Consider the following 19,523-nt stretch of genomic DNA (forward strand, 5'->3'; position numbering starts at 1 on the left):
TCAAATATACTTACCAGCTGATATCACTTCCTGTTGAAGATGGGACTTGTAGAATGTTCCAAATTGTTCATATGGGGGAATGTGTTACGGTAACAGGACTAGTTAAACCCTAGAAGATTTTTTGCAATTAGATCAATGTACAAGGCACTATGCTCAATAATTAAAAATGTATTTTTAAAGTTATTTTGTGTGCACATTTATACATGTCATTTCCTGGGGACAAAAATGGCACAGATTCGGCAGAATATGCCATAATTGTCACTGCAATCCACATCAATACAAATGAAGGCCACAAACATCTGCTTTAGTGTGTTTAATCAAAGCGATGACAGGATGCTTGTATGTATTTATGCATAAATATCAGCTGTATATGACAAAATACTAAGAAGCTATGTACAACACACACCTCCAGATATTTATTAGTTTTTTTTTATTTATTCATAAAAGAAAAAACACCAAACACAACTTCACACGAGGAGGTAGAAAACAATCTAGATGAATCTGTGCTACTAATCTGTGCTATTGATGTAGTCCTCTAGCATCAAAAGTACAATCTATACAGTTTATAGTTTGTGTGCATTAGCATGTTTATGTGAATGGTTTTGTGTAATGTACCGTGGTTCAAAAATGCTCACAGAAGAACTGGCACTAGATATTTTTATATTTTATATTTTTATAACACTGGCTATAGACTCTATACATAATGAACATACACATTTATTATTGCACTTAGTTTTCTTTGCATTTAACAGTTCTTTGTGCTTTTTCGTTCTTTTTTTGGTAGACAAATAGCATTATGATCATATTTCCATTGCCAAGAATGTAAAGGCATGCCCACATTAAATAATAATAACTGCTAAAAAAAACAGATTTTTTTTTGAGTTAACTCAAATGTTTTTTTAAATGTTCACTTGACTAAGTTGTTTTTTTATTTGTACATCTCGATTTGGTCAACAATACCTATTGAGTTAAGGTTCTTTATAAGTAAATGATCTGCAACTGAAGCTGAAAAAATATTGTGTAAGATGTTTCGTCTGTTTAGTCTGTGGCTCCTCCCCCTCAATTTGTTTACTGTTTATTCCTATCTGCAGGTTAGAGCAACCTTCATCAAATAGTGCCCCCAGAATACGAGGTTTCTTACGATGGAGCTCTAAGATCCTGCTGGAATTTGAACTGGTCACCTCCTCACTCTTGATGAGCAGCATTTAGACAGTTAGGCCGGTCAAGAGCTGCGATAATACAGTATAAAAAATACAGTTCTGAGTAAATGTACCTTTCTCTTCTTTCACACAAACATTTATACAGGTTTAGAGCTATCTGACTGTCTGCTTATCAAGAGACTTGGGAGATCATGAGTTCAAATCCCATTAACACTACAGTCTGAAGATAGGAAGGCACATCCACATGTGACAAAGGGTGTTCTAACCCTGCAGACGGGCATAAGCTGTCTTTTTTACCACAATATTTCATATTTACTAAGGTTTTCGATCCTCAGTTCAATATGTATTGTTGATCAAACTGAGTCGCATAAATAAAAATGTGAGCTTAGAGGAATTATGACTCAACTATTTGAGTTAACTCCAAAAATAAGCTGTAATCAGATACTGTATTATTTTAACTTGGACTGACTTGGACATTTATACAGTGTTGACAGTGCACATCTCACTGATTCTCACTGAATCAAATGAAGATTGTTATGAAAAATATGTTGCTTGTATTTACAGTCATTCTGAAAACGCTAACTGTTTCTCTGTTCTTCAAAAAAAAAAAAATAATACACCCGTACTGTATGCTGGCTGACCACTTAACCTGATCAAACGTCATCTTAACTCTAATCCATATAGCAGCCCAACAGAGATTTTGTCCAGCAGATGGCACTCTAGCTTAGAGTCACGTTTACTAGGTTCATACAAGTGCTTATAAAATAAATATATATTTTCAAATATATACATAGAGAATATCTGAACAGAATGAGTAAAATAAATAAATAAATAAATAAATAAATATATAATATAAATAATGTGTTAAATGCATATTTTTTCCACTGTACTAAAATAAAATTGCATTGGAAATCATTTCATAACAAAAAGTTCATTATTAAATACTTTCATTTTTATGTTAAATGAATTGCACTGAATATTTATTCATTTTGATGTTAATCAAGCTAAAATGTATGTTTATTGGAGTTTTGTTTTGCTTTTGGGTGGTTAAAAATGCCCTTGGCCAATATGACCAGGCACATTGTTTCTTTATAGTAGAGCAGAACATAACTTCAGGTGTAAGAGCTTTTCTCAAGCACTCTTACTGGGAACTCTAGTCGTGAAGGGCTTATGGAGCCCTTATGCCTATCTTGTTTCGTACTTTTCGTTTTTGTTCTGAAAAAAAATAAAATAAATCATTTTTTAATAGGTCAGACTTTTTATACCAAATACAAAAAGTTGAGTAAGGCTATCATCACCAATTAAACAATAGAAGAAGAAAAAGAAGAAGCGGTGTTGTGTCCAAATCTGACTCCCCTTGGCATGCAGGCGTGTCATGCAGCAGTATGAGTACAACAGATTACAGAACACTGGTGATTCCTGTATCTACTGTAACTGTAGATTAACTCACATTTATAAACAGAAATAAAAGTAATTTGAGGGGAATCTGTTACGCTCGTTCTGCTGCAGGATGCACCTGTACTTAAAGTGAGTTGGATTCTGGCAGGAAGGCAGAATTTGGCACAACACTCGGAAAGACAACTTGACACAAGCATCTGAGACAGGCCCTTCTACAAACTAATCAATGTGAAGTATAGGAAGTCTCCCACTGCCCATGCTGGTGATTAGGGCTGCAACTAATGACTATTTTAGCAGACGACTTATCTGCAGATTATTTGTTCGGTTAATCAATTAGTCACAATTATTGTTGTCATGCCCTTCGTTTGTACTTCCTACTGGTGAAGACAGCTAAACATTTAAACAAGACCAATTGTGCAGTACATTTTGATAGTTTGATGTAACTACATTAAACTAAAAATTACAAAATATATTATAGGAAACATTTACACAAGCTGGAGGTTATTTTCAGGAAATTCTGGGATACTTTTATTTTTTTATTTATTTATTTAGTTTACTTTTTTTCTTCTTTTCTTTTTTTTTCAAGGAGATACCTCCCTGAAATGATTGTTTAATGGAGTGGACAGAGTACAGTACCTCCCTAACACTTATTCTGCTAAGTAAGTAATGTTAATTAAGGAGTGAAGCCTGGATAAAATCTCTTTAGCAGCTTTCTGCAGTAATTTAACTCACCGCGAGTAATGTAGAAGACAGTGTTTAAATTGTATAGAGCAAAGAGTATTGTGGAGTCAAATGTGTTTAATGGACACAGCGCTGCTATTACACTGTACGCCAGGGGTTGGCAATAGGCGCCCCATGAGCCAGATGTGGCCCACAAGCATGAAACATCTGGCCCGTGAGGTTGTTTGAACTATAATGAATTTAATAAAATGCTTCTCTGGTGAGCTTTTGGTTACATTCCTCCCCTGTCTCTCTGTAAACTGTAAACTTTAGTTATTGCCCGTTCTTGGGCTTCCTTTCTACTTATAAGGGCGTTTTTTTTTCTTCTTCTTGGATTTCTCTGCTTTGAATTCAATTGTTCTGCAATTGGGTTCGACAACCCTCTGGGCTGGAGAGCTACTAGTCTGGAGCTAGCACTCCATCCCATTAAACTTCATTTTCCAAAACAGTTTTTTTTTTTTGTGTGGCTCTCTGTCTGGTTTCATCACACATTATCGACGCATCTAACTAGGAAACTAACTGGGCTAAACGTACAATATACAATGTAACAAACACATGAAGCTTGATTAGAACTATCAGGTGTGAAAACATGTCTGTGAAAACACACGTTTATTCCCACATTTCCCTGCTCAGGCACACCTGGATGAACTCACCTGTTCTCTACCAGCTTTAGTCAGTATGTTTAAACACAGAGGTCAGTAAACTCTGCTGGACTCACTGATGCCCCTCTGTTCTCCACCCTGTCCTACAGAGACTCTTTTTTTTTTCTTTTTTTGAGAACATTTTCCACCTACTAGACAAAAACTCTGTTGTGTCGCTTTAACATTGCATAACACCCCCTTTTAAACTGGGTCCCAGCGCGGCTCTCCGGGGGCGGCCGGGGGCACTGCGGCCAGACTGTCCTTATTCTCCTCCAGGAAGGCGCTGCAGGAGGTGATGGCCGAGTAGATACTGGAGGAGAGTCCGGCGACGTCAGTGGAGATGTACGGCAGAACGCCAGGAGTGCCCTGGTTGTAGTAGGAAAGCTGAGAGAGACACAAACACATGTATATATAAATAACTCGCCAGGACTAATTTAAGCCTAAAGCACTTCAGCAGCTTTAAGCTCAGTCCAGCCAGCAGAGGGTTCATGTGGTTTACTGTTCTCTACATGCTCTGACCTAAAGCTAACCTAAAAAAACCCTATTTCCCTGTTCATCACAATCAAAAGTATTGGATGGAGCTCCATCATTTCAGAGAAAACTGTTCCACTGCTCCACAGGTCAATACTGGGAGCTGTATTATTCCTCTCTATAAGTTTATCTTTGCTGGCTACTCACTATTACTAGTCCTATTCTATTGGCAATACTTCTTTATGAGGTCTAGACAAGCTGTATATGTGTGCATTTGCACATCTGTGTTAGAAAATTTGCCCACAAAAATGTGGATATACATTACCAGTCAAATATTTTAGAACATCCCCATTTTTTATCCTTTTTTTGCCATTTAAGCTTTTCAGATGCAGTCAATAACCGAAAATGGTAAAAAAAAAATCCACACCAAAAAATTCTGCTGTAAAATGCAAAGTGCACTGCTGTGGGTTAATGTGTGTGTAAGAAGTGGGGATGTAAACACGTTGTGCACGCACCTGTGGCCATTCACTGCCAAGATAGCAATGAACAGTCAGTGCCGCACTTGTGTTTTCCATTGCCAAGATAGTAATACGCCAGAAATTTACTTGAACACACCTCATTTTGATATGAAAGATAAAGTATACTGATATTTACAAGTGCCTTTACTAATTAACCTTTTTTTTATTAGCAGCACACAAAACAAAACAATACACAATAGTACAAACTCTTGTAGAGGATAACAGCTACAATTTAGAGGCTAGGGATTGCATACACAAACATACAGAATAGAGAAGCAAGGTTATAAAATGATAATCTCAGAACAAAAGGTTATTAGAGATCTGGTGTGAGATGATACTAGCAATTTGCCAGGTTTTTAATTTACTTAATGAAGAATAATATGCATTAAATTCATTTATGAAGCAGGGGAAATAGGGCTTATTACCCTTCCATTTACTGCAGTGAATGTGGTACTTAAAAGTGGTGCTAAAAGTAAAATTATATTTATGGCATCAGAGAAAGCTAAACTTACTATTTAAACAATGACGGCAGAAGGCGTGAAAATAGACTGTTTGAAGGGTGTAAAACAGGACCCTATGATTTGGGACTTGACTCAGGACTTGTTTCCACCTCTAATAAATATTCTATGTGAATGTAAAAAAAAAAAGAGTGGTTTACTATAGAGCTCCTGTGGAAGTAAATCATGGCCTTGTTAAGGGCTAACCTTAGTGAGCGAGCCATTCGCCTTTATCCTAAACCCAGCAGACAGCACCTCTCCTCGGGTGTAGTCCTCGGTGGGTGGGTATGCAGGCAGGGTGACGGAGCGAAGGGCGATCCAGTAAGGGTCACTGTGTGGCACAAACAGAATATTGGGGGGGGGGGTCAGATTTGTGAAAAAAATCATTTTCACAGTTTCTTACAATGCATAACTTACATTTAATATTCATAATTTATGTGTTTTCACTAAAAATGAACAATTCTAGCCTGACACAGATGCTGTCCACTGTGGTAAGTAATGCCTTTTAAGATGTATTACTAGTTTTTTATACTTTCTAACAATATAATAATTCCAGCCCCATTCTCTCCTTACTCAGAATCACAAGGGCGCCTCCTGGAGGCCAGGAGGATGAAGTCCTTCCCTTTTCCTCCTTTGCTAACGGACGGAGTGACCACTCTGTAAATGGTGTCGTCCTCATCTGCCTGGTTTATTACCTCACACTCTCTGTAATCAATCACAACAAAAACACAGAGATGAAATTAGGTAAACATATTAAAACAGAAGACAACAAAGAAAGCATGCCAGGTTTACATTGAAACTTTAGAAAAGTTTGTGTCATAAAGGAATTGCTTCTGTCTATCAGTGCGTTTTGTAGCAGAACCTACTTGTAGTGCGGATCCCACTCGTGTCTGCGCTGGAGGTCAGACAGCAGCAGAAACACCTGCTCCGCCTCCACAGCTACATGAGTCTCCACCCTGATGCACAGCATGTGATTCTCCTCCAGAGTGTACAGACTGACCTGAAAACAAAACAGAACATTAGAACTGCAGAACCTCAGATCTAACAGAGCCTCAAACTGTTTAAACTGTTCTCTACAACCCCTTTTACACATGTAGTTTTTACCCAACTTGATTCTGATACATCAGCTCACAGATGCCTTGTGCTGAGTGACATCACCCTTTTGGACTGATGAGGGGAAAGAGCACCATCTGCCCACCCAGAGAGAGCAAGGCCAATCGTGCTCTCTCAGGGCTCCGGTAGCCGATGGCAAGCTACATGAACAGGATTCGAACCGGCGATCTCCTGATCATAGTGGCAGTGCGTAAATCGCTGGACCATTTTGAGCTACCAAGTTTTGTATGTAATATTAACTACAGATAATAAAACAAAAAAGTAAAAGAGGAATGGAAATATATAGAGATTAGAGAAAACACAAAATACAAACTATATTTTACTGTATATTTAACTATATTTTATGTGGTTTCACATCTAAACATTTCCTAAATGTAATCTTCAGTTGGAAAACTGTTTGTATATACCATGTGAATAATTTTTTTAAAAGCTAACCTTGTTTTTCTCTGAGGTCAGAACCCAGTTATTCAGAGCAGCCAGCATCTTCAGCGCTGAAACATTGTTGTAGCTGAGATACATCTGTGGAACAGAGCATTTTACTCAAAATCAGACCAGAAAGATCAAAGTCATATTTAATCTCACACCCCACAGACTCTGCTTTAACTAAAGAACATGGCTATGTGGTCCTGGTATTGTATATCGGTCATAACATTAAAACCACTGCCTTGAAACAACATAAATATCATTGATGACCTGGCTTCTGTTAAGGGGTGGTGTGATGTTTTAGATAACTTGGTCAGAACATCTCCAGAACATCAGCCAGGTCTTGTGGGGTGTTCTTGGTATGCAGTGGTCAGTGTCTACCAAAGGTGTCCAGGGAAGGACAACCAGTAAATTGTGGAATAGACAACTGAGGCTTGGGTGCCCAACGTTTGTTGATGCATTTGTTGAAGAATTTCTTAAAGAATCTGCTCTAATGTTAGACACCTTAAGAGAATGTGTTGAGTCCTACACTATATTAGGCAGGTGGTTTTATTGCTATGGCTGATTGGAATTACTTCTCACTCAATACAGTGAACACAGGCTAGAGTACCTGGTTATGGGGTTCCCACGGCACTGAGTGAGGAACCTCGCTCTGTTTGCAGGAGATGATGTACTTTCTGTAATAAAACAATAATAAAAGCTGCAGTAGTCACATGACCCCGAGGGCTCACTGGTTTGTGCAGGCTGCTGGTACTGTTGAATGAATGTTTGGAATTTGCTGGCAGGACAGCAGAACAGGGTGGAAGAATGATTTCATGGTAAGGTCACTGCTGCCCCTCTAATATTAACCTTTTAATGCTCTGCAGTGGTCGCTCTGGTTGCTCAACATCTGACCACAGGTTTACTGGATCAGGGACAAAATTTGGTTGAGTGGACGACGGTCAGCCTTTCATTTAGAGCAGTTCACACTTAGAATAAATCTTAAATCTACCACTTACAATACAGTGGTGTGAGAATTTATTTTTGAGAATTTGTTTTTTTTTTGTCAGAATTACATTTTTCAGATTATCAAAACATGTAAATATGAGACAAATAAAACCTGAGTTAATATAAAAAGCAGTTTTTAAATCATGATTTCATTTATTAAAGGAAAAAAGCAATTCAAACCAACTTGACCCCATGAATTAACTGTGATTAAATGTGGAGCAAAATAAAAGATCTCAAAAAGCAACAAATTACGCCGCAATCTGAAGAAAAAATTAAAAACAGATGAAAAAACAAACTCACTGCTCATCTATCAGTCTAAAAAAATGTACAATGTCATTTCTAAAGCTTTGGGACTCCAGCAGACTTCAGTAAGAGCTAGTTCTCACAAATGGAGAAAACATGGAACACTGGTGAAACCTCCCAGGAGTCACCAGACTACTAGAATTACTCCATAAGGACATGGACAACTCATCCAGAAGGTTCCAAAAGAACCCAGAATAACATCTAAAAAACTAAAGGTTTGACTTCTCTCAGTTAAGGTCAGTGTTCATGATTCAATAATAAGAAAGAGACTGGAGGAACATCTGTATCACATTTGCCAAAAAACTTTTATTTTCTTACCTGTCCAGACGAACCTTCTTCCTAGCAATGGCCTCCTGAAAACGCCTCTTGCCATCCTGTGAAAGAAGGAGTCGAATTAATAAAACTGTTTAATTTTATTATGAGTGCTGCTAATAATAATTTTTAACTTCAACAGTAATTAAAAATCGAATTTTTGGGGTTCCTGAGTTATTATTGGAAGATCATTAGTTTTGACCTTAGTGATGCCATAGCCATCCATAGTCCGAAGTCTCAAACAGCATGACCTCAGCTGACCTCACACTCTTTTGAAGGCTATGATGGCTTTCCCTCTCCCGCCATTATTTGTTTTGATGCTAGTTACTGTGGAAATCTGTTAGCTGACATAACAGAACTTTTCCAAGTCAACAAAGTAAAAATTAGAAGAGTCTAGCTAGCTAATTTTCACACCCCTCAGAGACCATGCCCACCTGGAACCCCCTGGTTCCACTCATGGGAGCCACACACAAGTGTTTTAGCTGGGAACATAGAAGATGGTCAGTTATAGTGCTGGTAAATGGTTGGAAGTAAAGTCAGCAGCCATGGCGACCCTTTGTGGATAAGACTGGACATCCTTGCTATAAATACATATTGTGCTCCTGCACAACCAGCCAAACCAGTCGTGTCCAGTCCGGTCCATTAACCCTGTCTCACTGGGAGAGGAACAATAGACAAGAGTCTATTTCCAGCTGGAACTCACCACTGGCTCAGGTCGGATCCTGGGCAGCGTCTGGGGCTTTTTGTCCTGATCCAGAACTTCAAAGGTCATGAAGGCCGTGTTGATGTGACGTAAGGGTTCTCCACCCTGATAGGCCTCTGCACACACGCCCACCTCCATGCTAGAGCAACACACACACACAAACACACACACTCCAATTTAACATGTTGCACAAAGATGGCACGTGGATGGATAACCAGATAAAAATGCACATCTACAGGGGTTGGAAAATGAAACTGAAACACCTGGTTTTCAAACACAATAATTTATTGTGGTGACGGACAGTTCTGGTGGAAACAGGAGAATTGAGGTGCACATTGAATTCTGCCGTGATTTGAGCAGCCGTGGTTTTATGTTTTTTGGATACAATCCGGGTTAGCACCCGAACATCCCTTTCAGACAGCTTCCTCTTACAGCGTCCACAGTTAATCCTGTTGGATGTGGTTGGTCCTTCTTGGTGGTATGCTGACATTACCCTGGATACCCTGGCTCTTGATGCATCACAAAGACTTGCTGTCTTGGTCACAGATGTGCCAGCAAGACGTGCACCAACAATTTGTCCTCTTTTGAACTCTGGTATGTCACCCTAGTGTTGTGTGCATTGCAATATTTTGAGCAAAACTGTGCTCTTACCCTGATAACTGAGCCTTCACACTCTGCTCTTACTGGTGCAATGCGTAATTAATGAAGATTGGCAACCAGGCTACTCCAATTTAGCCATGAAACCTCCCACAATAAAGTGACAGGTGTTTCAGTTTCATTGTTCAACCCCTGTATTTGTCCACTGTACTTTTATACGCATGAAAACTGTGTAATTTACAAAAGTGCAATGTTAACTTATATTCTATTCTGATTATTGTTGATGTTAAAGTTGGGTGTGTGCACTGCTGCATGTCCTTATGTGTATCAACACATATTGAATATGCAGCACACCTGCATTGCCAAAATACCAACGAACGTCTGACTGTTGACTGTTGTTAGGGTTCAAATCAGTCAGTGGTACACGTGTGTTTTCCACTGCCTAGATAGCAATACTCCAGAAATTTACCTGAACACACCTCACTTCCAGACCACCAAGCCCATAAGCATAGGTATATCCACAAGCACCATTGCTATTTTAAAAGTTGCAAGGTGTGAAAATAGACTGCCGGCAGGGTGTAAGATAGCAATGAGCATTATAACAGGCCTGTGTCAGTTGTACTCTGATGGGGAGGTACCTCTTCTTGAATGTGTTGTTGACGATGGCCTTCAGCACCAGCCTGTCTCCTATGTGGGATGGCCCGCGAAAATGGAACATGTCTATACTCCTCAGAGTCGGGTGGGCGTTACACAAGCGACTAAAATCAAACACAAAACATAAAACATGACATAAAAAAAATTCATCCACCTGCAGTGCTCTGCTCTTAGGCTATCTGAGAAATTCTGAGTTCCCTGAACATTAGACACAGATCTCTGTGCATAGGTACGATTACCTAGCTTTTGGATGGGAACCAGATATGAATTAAACAATAAAACTTTTACATTTAAAAAATTAATAAGTACAAATATAAAATACATAATCAGACTGAAATGACTGATGAAATTCCCTAATTCCAACTAAACACTACACGGTATTAACCTGGTATTCTTCTGAATCTTTACCTGGCTGAAATCGTGGCCACGTTTTCCATCCAGGCCATGATCTGACCCCCGAAGGTGCTGACCTGGTGATTGGCATGTGGTGGAAGAACCAGCTCCACACTCTCTACTCGTGTTCGCTCTGCAGGAACAGCGTCCTCATACTGCATATACTCACTCACTATCGTACACACACACACATACACACAGTCAAAAAACATTGTGGGTTTTGCTACAAAGGTCTTAAGAGAAGTGCCTCTACGATGCATTTAAACACATTTTATCAGTCCAGCGCATTTGACAGAATATGGATTCATCATTGGACTGATAGAAGCAGGATGGTAATTTTTTTTCAATTCCCCACCATCAGGTTAGGAGTATAGAGGCCTCCTGGTCAGGAGTGCGCCACTCCTGCCTTTGCTGTGGAGTGACACACTGCCCCAACAGCTGGTGTGGTGATCTGGGGACCCAGAGCATACGACATTCAGTCACTCCAAGTAGTTATACGAGGAAGAAAGCTCAGTGAAAGCTCAATGTGCAGGATATCCTGCGACCACATTGTTGCCTTTAATGTCAGGGCTTCCAACTGGCATGTTTCAGCAGGATAATGCTCACCCAGGAATGTCTCCGGCTTCTATGATCATAAAGCAGGATCTACAGGTCCAGCTGCAACAACATCTGTGTATAAATGTGCTACAGAAAGCCATACAGGACCTGTATACCTCCATGCCCAACAGTGTCTCATCTCATCTCATCTTTAATATTGTAATTTTAATCTAACTTATATATAGCATTAATATATTGACCCATATGAAATCTCTTTTTTTTTTAAATGATCCAACAATTACCATATTTTTCACACTATAAGGCGCACTTAAAATCCTCTAATTTTCCCAAAAATCGAGAGTTTGCCTTCTGTATGAATTTCACCAGTCAGGTATTAAGGAGCAATAAAGCCACTTCACTGAAGTACAGCGAATTAAAGGAGTGAAGTATTAGCATTAGCCACTAACCATGCTAAGCGCTAACTTTTTCTTCGTTCAGAGGTGAGTATTATCAGCCTATAGCATACTGCTAACCCTGGCTAGCACTGCTGGAACAGTATTAGCATTAGCCGCTAACCACGCTAAGCTCTGACTCTTTCTTTTTTTTTCAGAGGTGAGTATTATCTAACCCCAGCTAGCACTGCTGAAACACTAAGTGCTAACTCTTTTGTCGTTCAGAGGTGAGTATTATCGGTTTGTAGCCTGCTGCTAACCCCGGCCAGCACTGCTGGAGCAGCATTAGCATTATCTGCTAGTAGTTAGCCACTAATTCTAATGCTCCAGCTTTAGAGGAAATCTGGAAATCTTAGTTTACTGTAAATAAACGGAATACTCATTTTACTCACCCAAATACACTTATTTGAAATGTTTTTTTTTTTAAGAATTACAGTTTTGTTTACTTATCTTATCTTAGCAAAGTTTAGCATAGCTTAGCTTTACAGGTCTCACTAATGAGCGGGCAGACCTGATAAATTAGAGGGTAAACATGGCAACACCCCTGTGCCTTACTAGTGTCACATTATAATATGCCTTATAATCCAGTGCACCTTCTGTATGAAAATAGATCAGAAAAAAACAAATTTATTGATGGTGCGCCTTATAATCCAGTGTGCTTTATAGTGTAAAGAATATGGTAATTTTTTGGCAATCGATGAATGTATATATCTATTTGCACTGCAATGCAATGGCAAGGAAATACATTGCGATGGAGAGTCATTGACAGAGAAACACCTGCATGTATTGAACGATGGAGTCCTGATCCACTCCAGCTTTGCTTTCCCTCGTGTTTAAGAGAAATGCTGAAGTGAATATGGATAATTATACAGCTGTATAGCGGTGTTTGCTGAACTGCGCTGAAAGCATGTCATATAAACAGGATAACGTGGTTTATGAAGCTGATAGGGGGGGCGGGCTGAATGTGCAGAGATCTCTCCTCCACATCCCGTAAACAAATACACCTGCCGCTGGAAGCTGAAGTGGAGCCGGCGTGTTCACACCTGTGCTGGGGGAGCTGATGCTGAGTTGCAGACTTGGCTGTGATTATGGGATGTGTGAGCTGCAGGATGTGCACAGTGGCTGCGGTACCTAAACACGCTCTGGGTTTGAGATTTGACCTGTGTGAGCGCAGCAGCTGCTGAGCAGATCGTTGATGATCTCTGCGTGGATCAGCCTCATCCTCCGCCGCTCGGCTGCGATGCTGTATTCCATCTGCTCCGCCTGCGTTCGGGGGATTATCTGCTTCAACTGCGCCTGCGATGCAGACATACACACTTATAGAGACAATGCACTGTAAAAAAAAAAAAAAAAAAAAAAAAAAAAAAATAACTGTGAAGTCGGATCTTTCTACAGTATTTTGGAGAATTGCTGTAAGGATTTGATTGCATTGAGTGCCAAGACTCTTCTTGAGGTTAGGAGGTTTTTTAAAAGCATTTAGATGCTTTTATCCAGAGCAACTTACAAGTTATTTTTTTTTACTGAGGTGGGCCAATGTAGTGTTAGGAGTCTAGCCCAAGGACTCTTATTGGTGTGGCCCAGCATTCAGTCACCCAGAACGGGAATTATTGCATTTACACATGATTTGTTGTACACGTGTATATTTCTAAGTTATATGATGAAAGGTTGCAAAGCAGGATCGTCCGGATTTTGTTCCAAAGAAATGCAAGCTGTCCTGCAGGCTCAGGGTGCATCAGTGTCAGTGCAAACTATATGAGTTTGAATTAAATGAAAGGCTACAGCAGAGAAAATGTCTTGTGGACAAATGAGACCATAATAAAGCTTTTTGGTAAAGTAAACCTACAAAGAAAAGAAACCTACAAAGAAAAGACAGATAACAGTAAATACTGTTAAATATGGTGGAGGTTTTAAGATGTTTTAGGGTTGTTTGGCTACCTCTGACACTGGATGTGTTTACTGTGTGAACGGCATCATGAAATTTAAAGATTTTGAGTTGGGTAGTGTCGGGTCCAGTGTCACAAAGCTGGTTTTGCGTCCTACTGTAAGTCATGACCCCTACAGCAAGACAATGACCACAAACATAATGCATGCATACAATTATATCAATTTTTTTTTTTATATTATTTCTTTATTTTTTAGGGAAGGGAAGGTTAGTAGGTTCATTTCAATATGCTCAAATTAGTCCAATTCCACTGGCAGCAATACTTCTCTAAAGAAATTAGACAAGCTGTGTGTGTTCATTTGCACATCTGTGTTAGCAATGCGTGCACAAATTACTGTAGCTGAATAAATCCATTAGAACGAATGTCTACAAACATATAGATATACAGGATATTGAGCTGAGGCTTGAAAACATTGGAAATTGGATATTAAATGAGTAGCAGGTAAAACTGATTGAATATTGCATAAATATAATTAATTTACTGTTTATTCCCATCTGCTGATTAGAACCCGCCCACCCCACCTAATGACATTCGTAGTGAGTTGTGTGTCCGGCTGTGATACAGTGTGTGTACTGTACCTTTCCTGCTTCAGTGCGACGAGCCACAAAGGTGGCAAAGGCATTGCACACCTTCCACTGGCGGTTACTGTACAGATCCTCACAGCTCACCACTATTCCAACCTGAGGGGAAGAGGACAAACACACACACTCACTCTAAATTACACAAAAAACAGACCACAACTCTGTTTACATTGAGGTGTTTAATGCTGTAACTGTAGCTCAGACAATGTTTAGGATTAATACATTCAATTTTTACAAACATCCCAGTGATCTGATGTGTGCAGCATAAAATACAGTTAAAAAGCTTTGTATCCCTCTAGCCCAGCCTGAAATGTGTGTCCAAAAACACACAACAACTAAAGCACTGCCACTATGATCAGGAGATCGGTGGTTTGAATCCCGGTCATGCAGTTTGCCATCAGCTGCCGGAGCCCTGAGAAAGCACAATTGGCCTTGCTCTATCTGGGTGGGTACAGTAGATGGCGCTCTTTTCCCTCATCACTCCAAATGGTGATGTTGATAAGCACAAGGCTGATGTCTGTGAGCTGATGTATCAGAACTGAGTCGCTGTGCTTTCCTCCGAGCGCGCTGTGATGCTACTCTGCAATGATGCATCAGCAGCAGTTTGAAAAAAGAGGTGGTGATTGACTTCACATCATATTGGAGGAGGCATGTGCTATCTGTGATGGTTGATATACAGCTGAGTAGCAGCTGAATGGGTGAGACAACTAAAAATGTATCTTTATACATCGAATCTATGCAAAAAAACATATGGAATTATTTAGTAAACAAAGAAGTGTTAAACAAGATTATGTAAGTATTAAGTATTATAATAACTAAATAAGAATAAAAAAGATGAATATGTCTTTATTAAAAAAGTTTATGGTTATGATTGGACTGTTTTCTCACAAACCTCCATGCTGGACGCGAAGGCCCGGTTAACTTTAGCTTTGATATTCACAACCTGTCCAATCCTGCAGACACAAAAACCACAATCACACCTTTGCTTTCGCCTACAGCTTACAGTCATCACTACTGCTGTTTATATTACTGTAAAAAGACAAGATGAGATGAAGAGATAAGAGAGAAGTTACTGTAAAGGAAATGGCAGTTACCCGATGGTGTGCTCGAAGTGAATGTCATCCACACACGCAGTGATGCAGGAACAGCCAGCATGCCTTTCAGCTGCAGATTATACAGAAAATGACAGAAATGACATCACACAAAAATAGTATATTAAATATACATTCACACCTACAACTATCAGCCATAATATTAATACCGCTGACATCTGAAGTGAATAACACTTTATTATCTGTTTCCAATAACTCAGATCAACAGGGTTGATATATTAGTGGTTGGTGTGGTGCAGTGGATAACACCACCGCCTGCATGTAAGCGACCATGTGGGAGACTAGGGTTCAATTCCAGCTCTGAGCGACTATACTGTGCTACACCGATTAGAGTCTTTGAGCAAGAGTCCTAACACTGCATCTACCTCTGTAATAGGAACAACTTTGTAAGCCGCTCTGGATAAGAGCATCAGAATAATGCCATAAAAAAGAAATAAAATATTAGGTGGTGAGTAAACATTTAGTTCATGAAGTTAATGTGTTAAAGGTGTAAAATGTTCATGTGTAAAAAACACTAAAACACTTTGATTCTTTATAGTTTGGATGACTTTAGCATTAATCTACAATGCAGAATGTTTTTAAACAATGAAAAACACTGCAAAAGGACTGCAAAAATGCAGACATATCTCAGAGCATAACTATTTATGTTTCACCAGTTACTGGAAGCTAACTGGTCTGTTTAATCCTGTCTAGAGCGACACTCTAAACTATAAAACAAAAAACCTCTTAAAACACTTTAAAAAACAAACAGACAAAAAATTAACCACAGCCCACTCTGTGATGCTTAGACTGGGGACACTGTGTGAACACCCAATTCATATTAACCAGCCAGTGTGAGACATACTGGGCCAATTTCCAAAGCAGAGATTAGGTCTAGTGATACAGTAGACTACATTTTTTTCTTTCAGTGTAAATTCCCATTCTAACACTGTATTTAAATAATAATCAAAGTTTTCAGTATTCAGTCTTCAGCTATTCGCCAAATGTCGCTTCATTTTGCTGGATTTCGTCTTGTTTCGACATAAATGTTCATATATTCTGGTCCATCCCTAATGAATAAAATCATAATGTATCTAAGAATTAGAAACAGCAGCTATTTTTAACATAATTTCTTTGATCAAAATAGCACTATTCACACTGAAATAGCCAAACACACACACACACACACACAAACACACACCTGAGAGGCAGGCGGTGGAGTCCATCCACTTGAGCAGCTGTCCGACGCTGAGCTCTCCGCAGTGGTTGGCGTGGCAGGGCAGGACGATCTGGCTCATTTTAACCTCTGTGGGGTTCCTGTACTCCTCCCCATTCTCCTGGATCAGCTCCAGCTCATCCAGGCCCTCCGGAGGCCGGACCTCTCCCGACATGACCACGGCTCTACACACACAGACGTGCAGGGAACAGTGTGTTACAGTCTACAGCCTCACTGTGTTCGGAGCAGTGGTGTAAACAGAGTTACATCAACACTCACAGTATTAGTTATTATTATTAGTTAGTATTATTACTAAAAGTGTTGATTTAACACTGGTAAATGTATTGTGTAGCATATAGTGGCAAGATAAAAGTATGTGAACCCTTTATGGTTTGTAAACCACAGTCATAGTCAACCCACAGACCAGCTCCAAAGACCTACAGCATCATCTTGCTGCAGATGGAGTCACTGTGCATCGTTCAACTATTCAGCGCACTTTGCAAAAGGAGAGTCTATATGGGAGAGTAATAAATACAGAAGAAGCCTTTTGTGCGCACACGCCACAAACAGAGTCGCTTGAGGTATGCTAAAGCTAAAGAACATTTGAACAAGCCAGCTTTATTTTGGAATAAGGTGATGTGGACTGATGAAACTAAAATTGAGTTATTTGGAAGGTGGTTATTTATGCATGGCAGAAAAATACACAGCATTCCAAGATAAACACTTTCCCCACAGTAAAATCTGGTTGTGGTTACATCATGCCCTGGGGCTGTGTGATTAGTGCAGGTACTGGGAATCTTGTTAAAGTTGAGGGTCGCATGGATTCCAGTCAATATCAGCAGATTCTTGAGAACAATGTTCAAAAATCAGTGAGAAAGTTGAAGTTAAAGCGTCGGGGCTGGATACTTCAACAAGACAACAAACCTAAACACTAAACTGCTCGAAATCTACTAAAGCAATTCACGCAGAGGAACAAGTACAACGTTCTGGAATAATCATCTCAGATCATCTCAGTCCCCAGACCTGAATATTACTGAAAATCTGTGGTATGATTTAAAGCGGGCTGTTAATGCTCGGAAACCATCAAACCTGACTAAAAAAAGATGTTTTATAAAGAAGAAGAATGGTCCAAAATACCTTTAATTTGAATCACCTAAACCCTCAGTTAATCAGATCATTTGGTTCTACCTCTTCACGATAATGGCTTAAATGTCTAAGGTGAGACTTGAGCTAATTTATTATGACTAAATCAAAATAAAATGTGACTGAGGCTATTTTAAAAGCTTTCCAAGATGACAGCTACCTTCACTGAACTAACCTCCATGATTACGGGCTCATCCCCTAACGATAAGTTATGAGATTTTTGCTATAATATAAAGTTTACTATAATAGTATTTAAATGTATTAATAAAGTTTATTAATAAAGGCTATGGGCTATAAGTATTGTATAGTAGATACATATAAAATTATATAAATAAAAGGCGTTTGAGCTATTTTGGGGGTTTGACGTCATTTGAGCTTGTGTTTTGACCATGTGTGCGTTCATTATAATATAAAATAATGTAAGTAAATAAAAGAATCGCTGTAATAATAAGCATTAGCTCAATCACTGTTAGCTCAGCAGCCCCGGATAAGCAGCCTGGCTCGCGCGGTCAGTCAGTCAGTCAGTGAATTTACTACGCAGTTTAGCGCACCGTCCTTATAATAACGCGTTAAAGCAGGTCACGTGATCCCACAGGAATAAACACATACTTACATTAATCCCGAGATTCTCTTCACATCTGCACCGCCGAATAACAGCGATAACACTTACTCAATATTACAGCGCTCTATCTCTTTTTCTCTTTCCTCTTTTCCTCTCTCTCTCTCTTTCTCTTTAGAGAGACCACTGCATAACATTCCCATACGAGCGCTCAATAACACAGCTCAAGCCCCGCCCACAAACTTTTAAGGTGGAGCAGTGGGGATAAGAACGACTCCTACTTGAAGAATCGATTCATTCCGTTTACATTACGCTGGACTGATTCGAATCTTCAAAAAAAAAAAAAATCACTCACTGATTCATTCAGTTTCAAATCTCCTCATATCTCCTGACCAGTTACTTTTTTTGTAATGTTAATTAATGGTTGATTGTTTTCAATTTTCAATTTGTATTTAAAATGTTCAGGAAAATAGCACATTAATACATCTAAAAAAAACATTATTTAGTAGCACACCAAACAAAATAAGCACCAGTGTTATAAACACTAAAAATATTCTATGAAATAAAAAAAGCATAAGAAATATGTATAAGAAATGTTACAAATGTTACACAAGTCAATCAGATTTAAATATTCTACTGCCTTATCCCACATTTTCTTTTTTTGACTACCTGAATATACTGAATATAGACCAAGTTATTCCATCAATGGATGGGGCTGGAATTGTGAAAGAATTCCGGGTTTAGGGAGCATAAGATCATCATTTTCACACATTGATTGACTGTTCACCACAGAGTCCAGACCTTAACCTTATTTAAAATCTTTGGGATGTGCTGGATGGAGAAGGTTTTGTGCAGCAGTCAGACTCTACCATCATCAATGCATGATCACGATGAAAAATTAATGAAACACTGGATTTAAATAAATCTTGTGACATTGCAGAAGCTTATCGAAACAATGCCACAGTGAATGTTTGCCACAATCAAGGCTAAAGGTGATCCAACAAAATATTAGAGTGTGTAACCTCTTTTTTTTTTTTTTAGTGGCGACTTTTTTTTTTGGTCAGGCAAATTGAGCACATTATACAATCTCAAAGCTAGAAGACCCCTTAGG

At 39.1% G+C, this 19,523-nt stretch overlaps 1 protein-coding gene across 1 annotated transcript; it reads right to left on the reverse strand.

Annotated features, from left to right (window-relative positions):
* Positions 1–1,759: 1,759 nt before the first annotated feature.
* acot11b (acyl-CoA thioesterase 11b) lies at positions 1,760–18,654 on the reverse strand. Its single transcript, XM_007239597.4, has 16 exons — positions 18,467–18,654; positions 16,696–16,895; positions 15,498–15,567; positions 15,296–15,356; positions 14,401–14,502; positions 13,040–13,175; positions 10,906–11,062; positions 10,482–10,601; positions 9,247–9,385; positions 8,550–8,605; positions 7,552–7,618; positions 6,954–7,037; positions 6,272–6,405; positions 5,979–6,110; positions 5,613–5,736; positions 1,760–4,303 (listed from the first exon to the last, which is right to left on the reverse strand). The coding sequence occupies exons 2-16, from the start codon at positions 16,883–16,885 to the stop codon at positions 4,121–4,123; spliced, it is 1,755 nt and encodes a 584-aa protein (XP_007239659.3). The 5' UTR covers positions 16,886–16,895; positions 18,467–18,654; the 3' UTR covers positions 1,760–4,120.
* Positions 18,655–19,523: the final 869 nt, after the last annotated feature.

Source organism: Astyanax mexicanus, chromosome 12 (genome assembly GCF_023375975.1).
Source record: "Astyanax mexicanus isolate ESR-SI-001 chromosome 12, AstMex3_surface, whole genome shotgun sequence".
NCBI classification, from domain to species: Eukaryota; Metazoa; Chordata; class Actinopteri; order Characiformes; family Acestrorhamphidae; genus Astyanax; species Astyanax mexicanus.

Coding starts and splice junctions, on each gene's coding strand:
- acot11b (XM_007239597.4), bottom strand. CDS start 16,885: ATGTCGGGAGAGGTCCGGCCTCCGGAGGGCCTGGATGAGCTGGAGCTG. Junction 15,357..15,497: donor CACTTCGAGCACACCATCGG/GTAACTGCCATT, acceptor TTGTGTCTGCAG/GATTGGACAGGTTGTGAATA. Junction 10,602..10,905: donor GTGGCCACGATTTCAGCCAG/GTAAAGATTCAG, acceptor GTTTGATTTTAG/TCGCTTGTGTAACGCCCACC.